This window comes from Haliaeetus albicilla, chromosome Z (genome assembly GCF_947461875.1).
Source record: "Haliaeetus albicilla chromosome Z, bHalAlb1.1, whole genome shotgun sequence".
NCBI lineage: Eukaryota > Metazoa > Chordata > Aves > Accipitriformes > Accipitridae > Haliaeetus > Haliaeetus albicilla.
In genome coordinates this window covers 13777665-13791607 of record NC_091516.1, presented here as the reverse complement: position 1 = coordinate 13791607, position 13943 = coordinate 13777665, and the positions used below count along the sequence as shown (strand labels likewise).

Below are 13943 nucleotides of genomic sequence, written 5' to 3'. Positions count from 1 at the left end.
TGGGCTGAACCAGAAGATTGTGGTTTTCAACAAGTAGCTGGTAGGAAGTCCAGGAGCTGGGGTTTGTATAGGCTCTCCAGAGACAGCAAGCCTGAAGGTTTGTCCCTTTACCTGGGTGGAGGGTAAGATGTGCTGCAGGTGAAATTTCCACGTTGAGTGGGGGCCACAGCCTGCAGTGTGTCTGTGGTGAAGCAAGTGCTGAAATAAGATGATCTTTTGCAGGAATTAAAGCATGGCAGGGTGCTATGTTACTGAGTTAGCCTCCCCCCCCCATGAGCTGGGGACTCAAGGGAATCTTTTGGAGAGCAGGAAGGGTTCATAACACCTGGCCCCTCTTCACATCAGGGAGGGATCCCTGAGGTGTGTCTGTAGCTCAAGCACTGCTCACTAAGAAATCTCACTACCAAAAGCATCATCCACAATCTTCCTGTACCAACTACCTTACCTTTGAGGAGAAGAAACTGCATTTACCACCTGTATTATAGCACAGAGCATTGCTTGGTCACCATGGGGGAGGGTAAGTGGGGTTTGTTTCACTACTCTCTTTATTCAGCTGTATTTTCTCCACCTCTCACCACAGCTGGGATCTATTCTCTGCTATAATAGCTGAAAAGACACCTACAAGCTCCAAGAGCGAGGTGGAGGATTTCCACCTCAGGGCAGGTGGGTCCTCCCAAGCACGTAGCTGAACAGCATTAAAAAAACCCCACTCATAAGCACTGCTTTAAGAACCTGAGGCTCTGCAAAGGCTGGGGTGCCCCAGCAATACACCCCTGAGCCATAGCAGAGCGGGGTGGGTGATACCCTGCACGCAGCTCAGCCTCGCACCAGCATGATGGCATCTCATCGCTTCTGCCAGGGAAAGGGGCTGCTCCCAGGGTGAGTTACAGCTGCTAGCAGAGTCAAGGTGTTATAGCATGAGAGCAGCTGGATTATCTAGCTCCTAGCAGGGTCAGACTGGGAATGCATTTTAGTGTGTTATATAATTTGTTATTAATGAAAAAAAATGTCCTACAAAGTGTTAACATGACTCAACTCCATGAAAGAAAAATGACACTCTTCTCTTTCGCCAAATGGTTTGTACCGCATTGAAGGTGCTTTTCCCTCCTGAAATGCTGCAGGGATGTTTTGAACACTGTTTAAACTGCTGATTTTTCTTTGCTTTGTTAGTCACAATCTCATCTCCTGAAGAGCTCAGTCTCTGCCAGTGGCCTTAAACAAAAGCAGTGCTGGAGCGGGCAAAGGAAGGTGCAGAGGGGAGGGGGACCTGTGACACCCTGTGAGGAGGCAGCAGCATTGAGAGAGGAGGGGTCCCCCATCCTCTCTCACCCTCTGACAGCCAGGATGTAGGGCTGGGAGGTGATCCCCCTTCTTGCCCTGGGACTGGTCCCCTTTGGGGGTCTATCTGCCCAGGCTCCACCTGGGTCAGGTGTGGAGGCACCGCAGGGCAGAGACCCTGACAGCAGCAGCAGCTGCACCTCTTTGCATGTGGTTCCCTATCCCCAATCCCAAACACGTGCCTTCCACAGGCATTGGGGCTGCACAAAGGGAAGCATGTAAGAGTCTGGGGGCTGAGGGAAGCCCTGTGTTTGAGGACACAGGCAATTACCCCGGGCACTGGGAGGCTTTATGATGAGGCTGGGCAGGTTGTCATCATGCTTCATCACCTCCTGCTGAGCCCAGAGCCAAAATGCAAAGCAGAAGGTGACATGGAGTAGATGACAGGTTGCCTTAGCGCCTCTGTTAAAACCAAACTCCACATCCACAGCAAGGGGCGTCTGAGTTTAGCTTTTGCACTAATGTTGTACAGAATATTTGTAACACTCAAAGCAAACTCCTGCGGGTGTTGCATAGGAAATGCAAAGCCACTGTAGGTCCTGTGTGAATAAGAAATTGCAACAGATGTGGACATTGTTCCTATCCTCCCTCCCACCACCTTGTTGGTTGGAGAAGGACAGTCCCCACACCTCATCTGCCAGGATGTCCTCCAGCCCCTGGGGTCACCTGCTTGTCTAGGCACTTCCACCAGTGAATGCTATGCTGCCCAGACCTCAGCTATTCATGGGCAAGAGTTTAAAATATGTTGCCATCTCTGTTGGTATGTTTTATTCTGAGTAGATGACCTCACAGCTGGTTTAATAGACAGTCATATTGATTTAGCTGTAGTGTCATTTGTCCTTCACTCATTTTTTGAGCTGAATTTTACCAAATCTTCAGTAACTGGTCAAATTATCACACAATAAAACACTCTCCTTTACTGAAGATATTCAAGTAGTCAGCATCTGAGGTCTAGGCTGGGGGCTGCCAGGGCAAACTGGGACACGCCAGCCAGAATTAGGACTGGGTTCTGCAAAGTGCCTCGAAGATGGAGAGCAGAGGGGTCACACTATAAATCTAACTTCATCTCTTCAGAAAGTGAACATGCAATGAGAACAGTGAATGAGGCTGGGCTCCCCTGTAGTCCCTCCTGGTCCCACAGGATCCCAGTGGTCTCCAGGGCACTTCTCACCACCCTGATTAACCTCCCAGCCATTCTCTAATGCAGGTTGGGACTAAACCCTGCAGTTTTTCAACAAAACTTATAATTCCCAAAGAACTTCAATGGATTTCAGATTCCAAACTCCCTTGGATAATCCTCTGATAATCTTTGTCTAAAATCACAGTATTTAAACAATTTAAGGCAAGTACATGAAGATGAATTAATTCAGTCTTGGTTCATGCAGCAATTAACTACTCAGTTCTCCAAAACAGTCTTAACAACCTTTGAATGCAACTTTATGTCAAAGTTCACAAATAATGTTTTCCTTTTCCTCAGTATTTTTAATGCTCTTGAAACTCACAAAGACATGGCAAATTCACAGAAGTGCCATGCAGATATGGAGCAATATTATAGTTTATATTAAAGTAAACCATAAGAATAAGAATTACAGCATAATAAGGTCAGAGCCACAGGCATATAGACAGAAATACGTTTATTTGTTGTTCAACCAACAAGTTGGGTGAAACAGCAAGCAAGTATTTTTGTCCACAAGCCCTAACAATGAAATCAGAAGCAGCAAACTTAAAGCTTTGCAAATCTGGATCATAAGAATTCTAAGTTTTGCTGAACAAAGTGACAATTTAACAGGGAACCACAGAGCAGAAGGAGACATTAGCAAGAAGCCTGAGATGGTGAAAGGGTAGTTATTGTCTGCAGAGTATTGATGGTTCATCCCAGGTCAGGCGAAAACAAGAGTATACCCTAAAACTAATATCTCTGCTGAGTTCCTGATTTTTAGTACTCTGCAGAATTGTGGATTTTCATTCCCAGGTTCATCTTTTGAAGGTCTTTCTCAGGTGTCCCTTGATGATCAGGGCTGGAACACTATCAGCTGTTCTGTGGGGAATACACCCTTGGGAACCCTAGGTTTTCCTAATTTCTGTACAAAAGCTGTGTCTGGCAGGGAGAACTGCCTGGTTTTGCCTCTGTACTTGCTACACAGCCCTTGTGCCCCAGGTGCAGGACCTGGAAGCCAGCGGGTCCCCCAGCCCCAGGGGGATGCTGGGCCCAGGCTGCAAGCCTGACTGGGATGCTGGGTCCCACCAAGCCCAGCTGGTGGGAAGCACCTGGCACAGGGGCTGCAGAGAGCTGCATGTCACAGAGCGGCAGGAGGGAGGCAGGGAGCCCTGCGGGTCTGAAATGCCCTGGGACTGGAAAGCAGGAGAAGAGGAGGAGGGAGGGATGCTCCTCGTTCCTTGCTTTGGAGCAACTGGAAATAAACACACCGTGCGAGTGCCCCGGCTGCACAGGGATGGGCTCTCCTCCCCAGAGCTTTTCAGCTCCGCCAGACAGATAAGTAGAAAAGACATCTGCCAGCAAAGGGAGTTCGACCGGCTTGAAAATTTGTGGCTGCGATTTGGACCTTCGTCATGCCCACGTACTGTGTCACTGTGAGAGGAATTCAGTTACCATGGGTTACCCTATCAGTACGGGGACCAAGTGCCTCCCCTCCCAACAGCTCTATAAAAAGAGTCTCTCCAAGATACCCCAGCGGCTCCTGCCTACCGGCACAGACCGGGAAAAACTTGGCCGCGGAGAGAGAGGGAGGGCCGCCAGAGGAGGTGTCAGCATGCCGTCTGCTTTCCAGTTTCAGTGCCACTTCGTTCTCATCTTCCTGGCAGCCTCCAGGGGGGAAACCAGATACCTAGAGGTGAGCAATGGGGCTGATGACTAAAGCGCCTCGCTGTGCTTTTAGCTACTGTCTTCTAACTTGTACACCCAGCTTGCGAGCATCATGCTTTTTCCTCCCTCCCCTCCTATTCCCACTCCTCCCGCATTAAACCTACACCTGGGTAACATTAATGCAACAGTTCCATCCCCATCCCCTTCCCATTTGTTTATCCTCCCTTTTCTCAAACTTGCATTTTTGCTGAGGATTTAATGAGACTCGCTGTGCACTGTGCTGCTGGGCTCACCTCTTCAGTGCCAGGTTTGTTCCCCTCTACTGCAGGTTGGCAGCTTTCTGACTGAGCTCTTCCACAGCTGCACTGTTTCTGGAGGAGGGATTTAATCTGCTGGTGCCTGTTCTTCAGAGGTGCAGGGAGGGGGCTGTATTTCACTTTGTCCCAGCCTCTTCTTGCCCTCTTTCCTTCACCAGGTGAGGGATGCTGGTGAAGATGAGCCCTTCCTACTCCTCAGTGAAGATCTGAAGCGAGAGCTGTCTGCGGGGCAGATCTACCGGCGGTCACTCCGTGAGTTTCTTTGGTGATCTGGTGGGGACCATCAGTGGGTGGGAGAGTCCTGGGGGGAGCTTGGGGCTTAGGGAGGCGAAAGGGGGTATTTCAGAGTGACAGAGCTGCAGGTGTTTTTTGCAAGGTGGGGGAGAAGAAGGACAAAGTGTTAAAATCTCAGAAAAAACGTGGTTGTAGCAGAGGGATCAAACCTCTGAAAAGAGGTTGGAGCTCAGAGTTGAGGGTCCCTAATAATGGGAGAAGAATGAGGATTGTCCACTCATGTCCCTGGGCAGGGTCACATCTCCAGGGGGTGGGGCAGGTGGAAAAGCTGTGATTAGAAAGAAATCTGAAGGAATGGGGTGTTTGTGCACTTGTGCACATACACACACAGAGTTTTCTTCTGCTCAGAAATGCTTCGACATGTCATCTCCCCCTGCACCCCCGGTCACACACTTGTCCTCACACCTGCAAGTTACTATTCATACTCCGATGCTCAGCAGGCTCGTAATTGCTTCAAGCTGGGTCTCCTTCTCCTCACCACCAGCCAGGTCTCAGCGTGGGGGTCTCTCCTTGCTCCCCCCCTTCCTGGTGCCGCAGGAGCTGGCACTCCCTCCCCAGCAGGCTGAGGCAGCAGCCCCATGTCTCTGTTTCTGCAGGGTGCATCGACATGCTGAGTATAGAGGGGCAGTTCACCTTCACTGCAGACCAACCACAGCTGCACTGCGCGACCTTCTTCATTGGGGAGCCCGAGGAGCTCATCACGATAGACTACGACTTTGTAAACATTGACTGCCAACGGGGGGATTTCTTGAAGGTAGGAAGCTGGCAAGTCCTGCTGCACTTCCCCTTCCCTGCTCTCATCTGATGTGTGAGACATTTGGTACCTGTGGAAGGGGCAGGCGAACATGTGTGCGCACGAGTGTGTGTGTGGTCTTTTGTGCAGGACAGACTTTCACAAAGCAGCCGTCTCTGGGACGGCTGTTCCTCCTCCCTGGGGCACTTCGGGTACATCTCCCCCCATCACCACACCCCTAAAGCAAAGTCAGATGCAGGCTGAGGATCCGTCTCCAAAATGTGGCACTGTCTCTTCTGAACTTTTCCAGGGGCACATCTACTGACTGTCCATACCTGGGAGACAGACTGAAAAGTTTGGTCAGTACAAGCTGAGCCACTCAGCCCCATTAGGAGGGTTTTCTTATTGCACCATGAATCACACGAGCCCTGCAGATAATGATACAGCTCTCTGAATGGCTGTTGCTGCTCCAGGACCTCTGCTCTCAGGTCACTTAGCATCAGCTTATTAATGAATGGATCATTGCAGGCTTTCTTTCAAATGGCCCTGCTAGAGCTTTACAGGATGTTGGCTCTGAACAGAAAGAGGTTCGTGACTCGTAGGCATTTATATTCCAGCATCAAAAAACTTTACCAGCACGTTTTGCTGGCAGGCAGGAGCATTGGCAAAGACCTGAGCTCAGTTCGGGAGAGAAGGGGAGCCTTGATGGTCCCTGGCTGCTCGTCTCACTTTGCGCTCTACCTTCTGTGCCGCAGTGGCCGTGCACAGCACAGACACCCCCCTCACCCGACCAGCGGCAAGCTGGGCTCCAGGGAGGAGGAGGGGGAGACCTGCCCTTCAGCCCTTTCCTTGTCTCTCTGGGAGAGCTGCTAGCCCCCATCTCGCTTTAGCCTGGGGAAACTTGTCCCTCCATCCCATACCCCTGGCTGGGATCTTTCCCCATGTTGCTACAGGGAGGCTGATTTCAGCCTCTTGTGTGTCCAAGGATTTTGTACCTAGACTTACAGCCACTTACGGAGGCTAGAAAAATGCCAAGAGATCTTTGAGGCTTTGTAGAGGTATAGGGATTTCCTTCCTTTGATCATGGGACCCCCAGTCTCTGCATTATACTATTGTATTTATACAGGCAGCTTTTCCCTGGTGCAATTGGAGCACCCATGTCTCATTACTTCAGAAAACTTACCGTTCTGGCAAATCCAGAGGCTGATCTTGCAGCTTTTCCACGAGGAAGACCCAGACATACTCACATTAGGATTACTCACTGAAGTGATGGCAAGATCCAGTCCTTGGATTTTCAAAGCATTGACTAGAGCACAGAAGGAATTACCTACCCTGTGAGAGCGGCTAGGAGGGAACTGAAACAGCAAGGCAGCAACTGTGCAGCTATACTGGAGTTAATACAGATTTCTAGTTCTGACACATTTCCCTGAAGACATCGAGGGCAAATTGTTGCTATTTTTATTGTGAAGGAAAGATTTGTAGAGGTTGCTGCTTAAGGTCCAGCCAAGCAGTCAGCATTTGTTCTGCTTTCTAGTAGTTAGGATGAGCTGAAAGAATAGATGCAGGAGAGAGCAATACCTCTGCCAGTAATTCCTCCCTGAAGCTTTATTGTATTCCAATACCTCTGGAAGGCCTCTGGGCCCGTTAATGACAAGCTGCAAAACATGGATGGTGGAAAACCACAGGCCAGATCAATGGACTTAAAGCCCAGAATTTGAGAGGGTGACTTATGTTCCATGTGGCTTCCAAATCAAGCTGGTCAAAAACTTCTTTTACTAACAACGAAATTGCAATAGAAAGAAATAAAAAAATTTATGCACATGTGATGATGCTGGAGCAAAAAGAGCTGCTTCTCTCAAAAAAGCTCATGAAAATTTTCACCTGAAGGAAATAAAGACATTAAAATTTGTATGTATCCCTTTCCTAAATGCAGATTGAAGCTTCAGTAATTAGTTAAATGCTAGGAAACTGATAAATACAAAGAATTTTTGTTTTTAGTTGGTGGCTTTGAACAAGCCATCTGGTATCAAAATAAAACAGTGTCTCTAATATTTCATGTTTCTGTTCTCTGCTAACAGAGCAATAAGGAAAAGTCTTGTTTTCAATTATTGAACCTCTGTAGGTATTTGATGGCTGGATACTCAAAGGAGAGAAATTTCCCAGTTCCTTGGACCATCCCCTCCCCACTTCCCAAAGATATGTAGACTTTTGTGAAAGTGGCAGTATTCAGAGGAGCATCAGGTCATCGCAGAACGTGGCAATGATCTTCTTCAGGATTCACCAGCCAGGCAATGGTTTTACTGTCACAGTCAAGAAAAACGCCAACCTCTTTCGTAAGTCTGCGTTTCATATCATCAAATGGGCTTGCATTTGGGGCAGGAAGTAAAATGTACGTGTGGTTTGCATCAAATTCTCCCGCTGGCATTATCTGCACTGACACAGCTCCAGTAATGCCAGTGGAGGATTTGACTCAGGTTCAGTGTGTGTCTCAAGAAAAAAAAAGTAAGTAAGTGAAGTGTAAGAGATAACTTAGGCATGGCTTCAATATTCAGGACCAGAAGGCTCTTTCTTTCAAAGAAGCTCTCTTCCAATCTAATATTGTCATGTTCCAACACATTTGGCTAGAATAAATAGTATTAATTTAGAGAGTTTAACCTTGGTGTTTTCTCGATCTGGGTGAATAATGAGGAAAAAATATTTGAAAAAGTTCAACAGCAAAACCAGTATATTGAATAGTTATGTGATAGTTATGAGTGATATATGATCCCAAGCATCTATTTGCAAGTTATTTCCATAAGCCTGCGAGCTGGCAAGGCACAAATGATGGTCACTTGCATCGTTTTTCCAAGAGGGAACAGGACATTTAACAATCATTTTTCAGGCCAGTCTGATTTATCTGCCTCAACGTGCAAAGGATGAAGATGACGGCATGTCTGCCCTGTCCTTACTCCAAGCTGTTCAGACATAAGGCTGCAAGCTGGGTCTCCACTCTGCTGTGGCTTCATGCCCGTGGGTGTGATTATTGTGTGCAGCTGCTGGAGGTGGCTTGTGTCCTTCACCAGCCTGCTGAGGCAGCTGCAGGTCTCCTGGTCCACATGCAGGATCCCTTGGGTTGCACATACAGATGATAAGCTACTCCCTTACATGAACCATTAAGTTTGAACTTTTAAGACAAAATCAGCACGTAACTGCTCTAGTTTCAATGGGATGTTTTGCAGGGTAAGGAACTCTTGTGAAGAGGAGCAGAATAGGACTTAGGGGTTTGCTGGCAATATCAGGTGGTAATCAGTCAAAGCTAAACAAAAGCCCTGCATCCATATTTAGCCTCCTTCAAACTGGCAAACAGTATGAGCCCTTGACAACGTGAGCCCCTGATGTATGGGTTTAGGGTATTAGCTATCCCGTTGACCGCTTCATGCTCAAGTTCTGCCAGACCTCATGCTACCTGGTAAGCAATGGGCAGGGAATTTTTAGGAAATAAATGCTATGCAAGAACCCCACAAAACGCCATATGCATATTTTTCAGCATTTGGTTGTAACTCTCAGTAACTGAATCATCTGTTCTTTGTTAGTACTGAAAGTACACCATTTTGCTACATGCAGTGATGACTGCACAAGTAACTCTTGTACCTTCTCCCGTGCCCCAGCTTGCAATGTCATTTCTCAGACTCCCTCGGGAAGGTTTACCATGGTCATTCCTCATCAGCACAGAAACTGCAGCTTCTCCATAATCTACCCAGTAGTGATAAAAATATCTGATCTTATCCTGGGACATCTAAACGGCCTCTTTTTAAAGGTGAGTTGTTTGTTTCCTAAGAAATTACTACTATGTGCAGACTTCCTGGGCATGGGAGAGGGAAAGGGGTGAGGCTGGGGTAGCCTGTGGCACTGGCTGCTAAGACATGTGCGCTCTGGACCATGTGCTCACATGCTGAGGGCTCTGGTTTCCACCCAGAGATGATACCTGGGTCTGACTCTGTCGTTATTGTCTCTGTAATGTTGCAGAGGCAATCAAATTATGTGAAGTACCATTAATGCATGTAAATATTGCTTGCCATAACAAAGGGTAAGAATTTCATTAGAAAGAAAGGAATGCTCTCCTGGAGAGCTGTCTGTATGTATTTAAGCTAATGAAAGCAGCAGCCACTCTGAACAGAGAAAGGAGATGCAGGTCAGATAGTGACGAACTAGCATGGAGAAAATACAAACATATTCACAACTGATTCCCTGCTCAGCATGCTGAGCATCCTCTGCTCCATCTGCTCTGATGCACAGCATGGGGCTGGGGTTTGGCCACAGCATTTGGTGCTTGGTGATCACCGGACAGGAGAGGACAAGAGCTGTTGGTGGGACCCTGTGCCTGGGAGGTCTAAGAAGGTGCAAATTCCAAAATATCCTGAAGGATAGGAGCAAGAAAGTTTGTTTTCTGCTGCCAGTGAGACTGGCAGCCTAGGTCCTTCACAGGGACTGCCAGTGTTGGAGAAAACCAGGCTTTGCGAGATGGGCAAGTGAGTGGACTTATTCAGCAGTAGGCAGAAAAGGGACAACAGTAGGAGGACGATAAAGAAATCAGGCACTTAAATAGCAGCATATAGGTGACAGCCCAAAAGTGTACAAGGTGTCCATGCAAGATGGTTTTCCAAATAGCATTAATTTTCAGGAAAAGAACACTGTGGGTCTAATATACAGCCATTGTCATCATACAAAACTACTCTTTTGATCAATTCCTACTTTAATTATATTTTGCCTGAATAGCACATTTTAGCGACACTTATTGCTTAGGAATAAGTATGGTATAGTGGAACTTCAGTTCCTGCCTGCCAGCTGAGTATGGGCACATGTGCAGCCCATGTCTGTATTAATTTGATTATGTGTCTAAGCATCCAGAATCAAATTGCTTATCTGCACTACAAGCAGCTGAATCAACACTTTAACTACTTGTCAGTAATTTACAGAGCCTACTTAGGTCTTTCTTTGGAATCCCTTAAGGAAATTAACTGACTAATGTCAAATTGAAGTAGTACTGCTCAGGATGAGAACAGCCTGATTTCACACAGGTTTGAGCACAGAGGACTTTTAAAACCTACTGTTGGCTGCAATCATGTCTAGAGAATGCTACCTTTTGAAGATAAATGATAAATAACTTTTAATCTCTGTCTTTTTAGAAACCATCAGCAGGCTGTGCAGGAGTGGGAGATTTTGTAGAGCTGCTAGGAGGAACTGGCTTAGACCCATCCAAGATGTTTCCACTAGCTGATCTCTGTCACTCCTTTCATGGGTCTGGTAAGAACTCCTTCTTCCACTTACCTCCATGTGATAAAATAATTAACCAGAGGGAGTTGTGCAGAGCCCCCCCAAACCTGGATTTCCTGCTAGACTGGTGAACTTCACATGTAGCAGAACATGAGAGCTAAAGCTATTCGAGCCCGCGGCTGGGCTGGGTGATATAGCACACCTACGACCACCTTCACTTGCCCCTGCAGTAATCATTATAACAAGGTTAAGCTCTACATATTTTTAAAATGCTTGTCCTATGACACACACAATTATTAGAATGTCAACAGATAAATGAGCCTGGAAATTCATAATGAATGAAGGCATAGTGGTTACATTTTCAGTTAAAGAGTTTTTTCTTACTTACGCAGTGTTTCCAAAGACTCCTTTTCTGCTGTAGGAGTAACACATAACACACCAAAAGCCTCAGAGATCCCTCTCTCTGCTTTAAAGCCTGGAGGAGCTCTGAACCTGTTTTACTATAGTGCCAGGTCAGTGACCTCTTTCTCCCCACAAAAATAAGAATTCCCAGTTTCCCTAATATTCAATACAGCAGAGTATGAAGTGTTGCAATGATGTGACAGAGCAGCCCCTGCGGCAAATGGGTTGTACGTCGGGACTATGGACAGGTGCACTGGAGAAGTGGCATTTCCACAAGGCTGGAGAGCAGGAACGTGCCAGGCATTTCACCCCTGTGGTCTCCCTTGCCTTTCATCACACCGCAATTTAATGGTCCAGGCACTGTTCAAAGCTTTAACTGGCAAGCGCTTGTGCTGAGTGAATACTGAGCACTGCAATGAGATTAAAATGTGCTTTCCTCGTGGTGTGAAGGAAGGGAAATCCCATCTCGGCAGTCCCACTTTCCCAATGGCCACATTTCTCCTCCAACTAGGAAGGTGCTGCTAGTTCCCCGAATGAAACAGGCTTTGCCAAACCCCCACTCAAATGGCTCATCTAAAGAAGTCGTTAGTGATATACTTGATTTCCCCCAAAGTGAGACCATATCTTGGGCACTGCCCTTTGATTTTGTCACAGTGGGACTTTCACATGCCTTTATTACTGTGAAGAACCTCCTTACACACAAAACCACTCATCCCTCTATGAGTGGTTTCATTTCAATACATTTCAATATTGTTAATTTTGGATATCTCAAGGACAGGGTGCCATTACCCTTACTCAACGCTCATGTTATCTAACAGTAGCATACCTTCCCAAGTGCAAACAAGTACAGACCTCTGTGTCATGTCTATGTGTAGGTGAGACTGCAGGTCTCAGTGAGTGGCATTTGCATGAGTAAAGGTTACAACACTTGATTAAATATTGAAGCCATTGTAAAGTAAAACTAACAAGTACCAAAGAAAGTATTTAGTCAGCCATACCACCACTGGTTTGTCATTACTACAGGCAAATATGCTTTGTTTCCAAAATTGTAGGTATCTGTGCTTCGTAATTCCCAACATTATATATTTCTTTTCCCTCTCTCTCATATAACTCTATCTTTATATCTCCTCTATATCTAGCGCAAATGAAGATTGGCTGTGACAATACCGTGCTGCGAATGGTCTCCAGCGGCAAACACATCAACCGTGTGACGTTTGAGTATCATCAGCTTGATCTGCAGGAAACAGAAAACAGAAAGGAGAACAGCATTGAGGAATTCTGCTTTCCTAGTATCTGAGAAACCAGGTCACACAGTTTCACATACCTAATGAAAATGAGGTTCTAGTGAATTAAAATAATGCATTTTTCCTTTAACCAGCTGGTATTATTGAGTCTTTCTATGGTACAAGCATATTTCTTTTTTCATACAAATCAGCCATTCCCATGAGCAAGCAGGAAAAAGCAACAGATCTATTAATTTTTGTTATTATCATTATATTTTTTCTGCAGTATTTAAGCTCATTTACCTCATCCATAATCAATAGCAAGAACAGAAGGCTATGTTTCCCATATAAATATTATTAGGAAGACAGACACAAACCCTCTGGGTATCTAGTCTGAGGACATATGAAACCCACAATAAGTATAAACTTAATGCAGCAACTTTATCCTTTTATATCAGCTACAAACTAAAAAATCAGATGGTGGAATACACTTCCATTTTTGTAAGAGGAAACTCAACATTAGTGTGTGTAAAAACTACTGGTTTGTTTATGACTATAAATGTCCTATTTATTTCTAATGACATGTTTTTAATAAAAATTTATAGCATGGAAATTCCTTACACAAATCCAAACATAAATAAATACATTCAAAGAGTTGGCAAAATGTTATTATGTTGTGTTTTTCTGAAGAGCTCTTTTAACATTCTGGTTAAACCTCCTAAGTCTTGTGCAGTTTTCTGGAAGTGATAATTTTGAACATATGTTGCTGTAAAACTGTGGACTATTAAAGTAACCTTATGGGCAGAAACTTGGTTTGCCAATGTTGCATACACCTTCACATGGAGTATATTCCAGCTGCACGCTTACTGGCAGCTTCCCTGTTAAAGGTTTTTGGTTAGGTGTCCTGCTGACCCGGGGAGGCAAGCATATACAAATATAGATTAATTTTTTCCAGGCCTTTGGTGACCCAGAAGAGGAGTGTAAGCCTGGAGAGCTCTAGGAAGCACAGCGCAGCAGAGGACCAGAGGACCAGAGCTGTGTCCTAGCTCGGAGGAAGGCACATGGACTAATTCATATTTTTTCTGGGAGTGCTATCTGACAATAACAAGTGCAAACTGTTCCTCTTCTGATGTTCAATTAACGGTCAATACTGACTAATCCAGCTGCGTGCCTGAGATCTTCAGCATTGATTTCTGGCTCTGAATCTCATAGTCAGTCACAAGACACATCAAGTGTCTTAAGTAATTAGCAGCTCCGAAGTTAATCCCCCCCCAGCTGAAATGGGTGAAAACTACAGGATGCCTCAGACTCTCCCTCTGTAGGGTTTTGGGAGTCCAGTTTTGGTGACTGACTTACGAACAGAGGGATGTGTTTGGCAGCCTGGTCAGACTTGTGTGAGCTCGTCCATCCTGCAGGGCTGTGTTTATGGAAAAGGTGGGGATTGTGGGAATGTTTCACTTTGTTCCAAAAAAAATCAGACAAAACTGCTGCTGGCTACCCCAAGGCATGGAGTAGCCCTGGCTCAGGGCTCTGAGTGGGGGGTCCTTGGCCACCACATC

General features: G+C 46.1%; 1 protein-coding gene across 1 annotated transcript; it reads left to right on the top strand.

Annotated features, from left to right (window-relative positions):
- Positions 1 to 3989: 3989 nt before the first annotated feature.
- CRHBP (corticotropin releasing hormone binding protein) lies at positions 3990 to 13192 on the top strand. Its single transcript, XM_009929534.2, has 7 exons — positions 3990 to 4190; positions 4638 to 4731; positions 5370 to 5527; positions 7629 to 7839; positions 9154 to 9302; positions 10672 to 10789; positions 12301 to 13192. The coding sequence occupies exons 1-7, from the start codon at positions 4110 to 4112 to the stop codon at positions 12456 to 12458; spliced, it is 969 nt and encodes a 322-aa protein (XP_009927836.1). The 5' UTR covers positions 3990 to 4109; the 3' UTR covers positions 12459 to 13192.
- Positions 13193 to 13943: the final 751 nt, after the last annotated feature.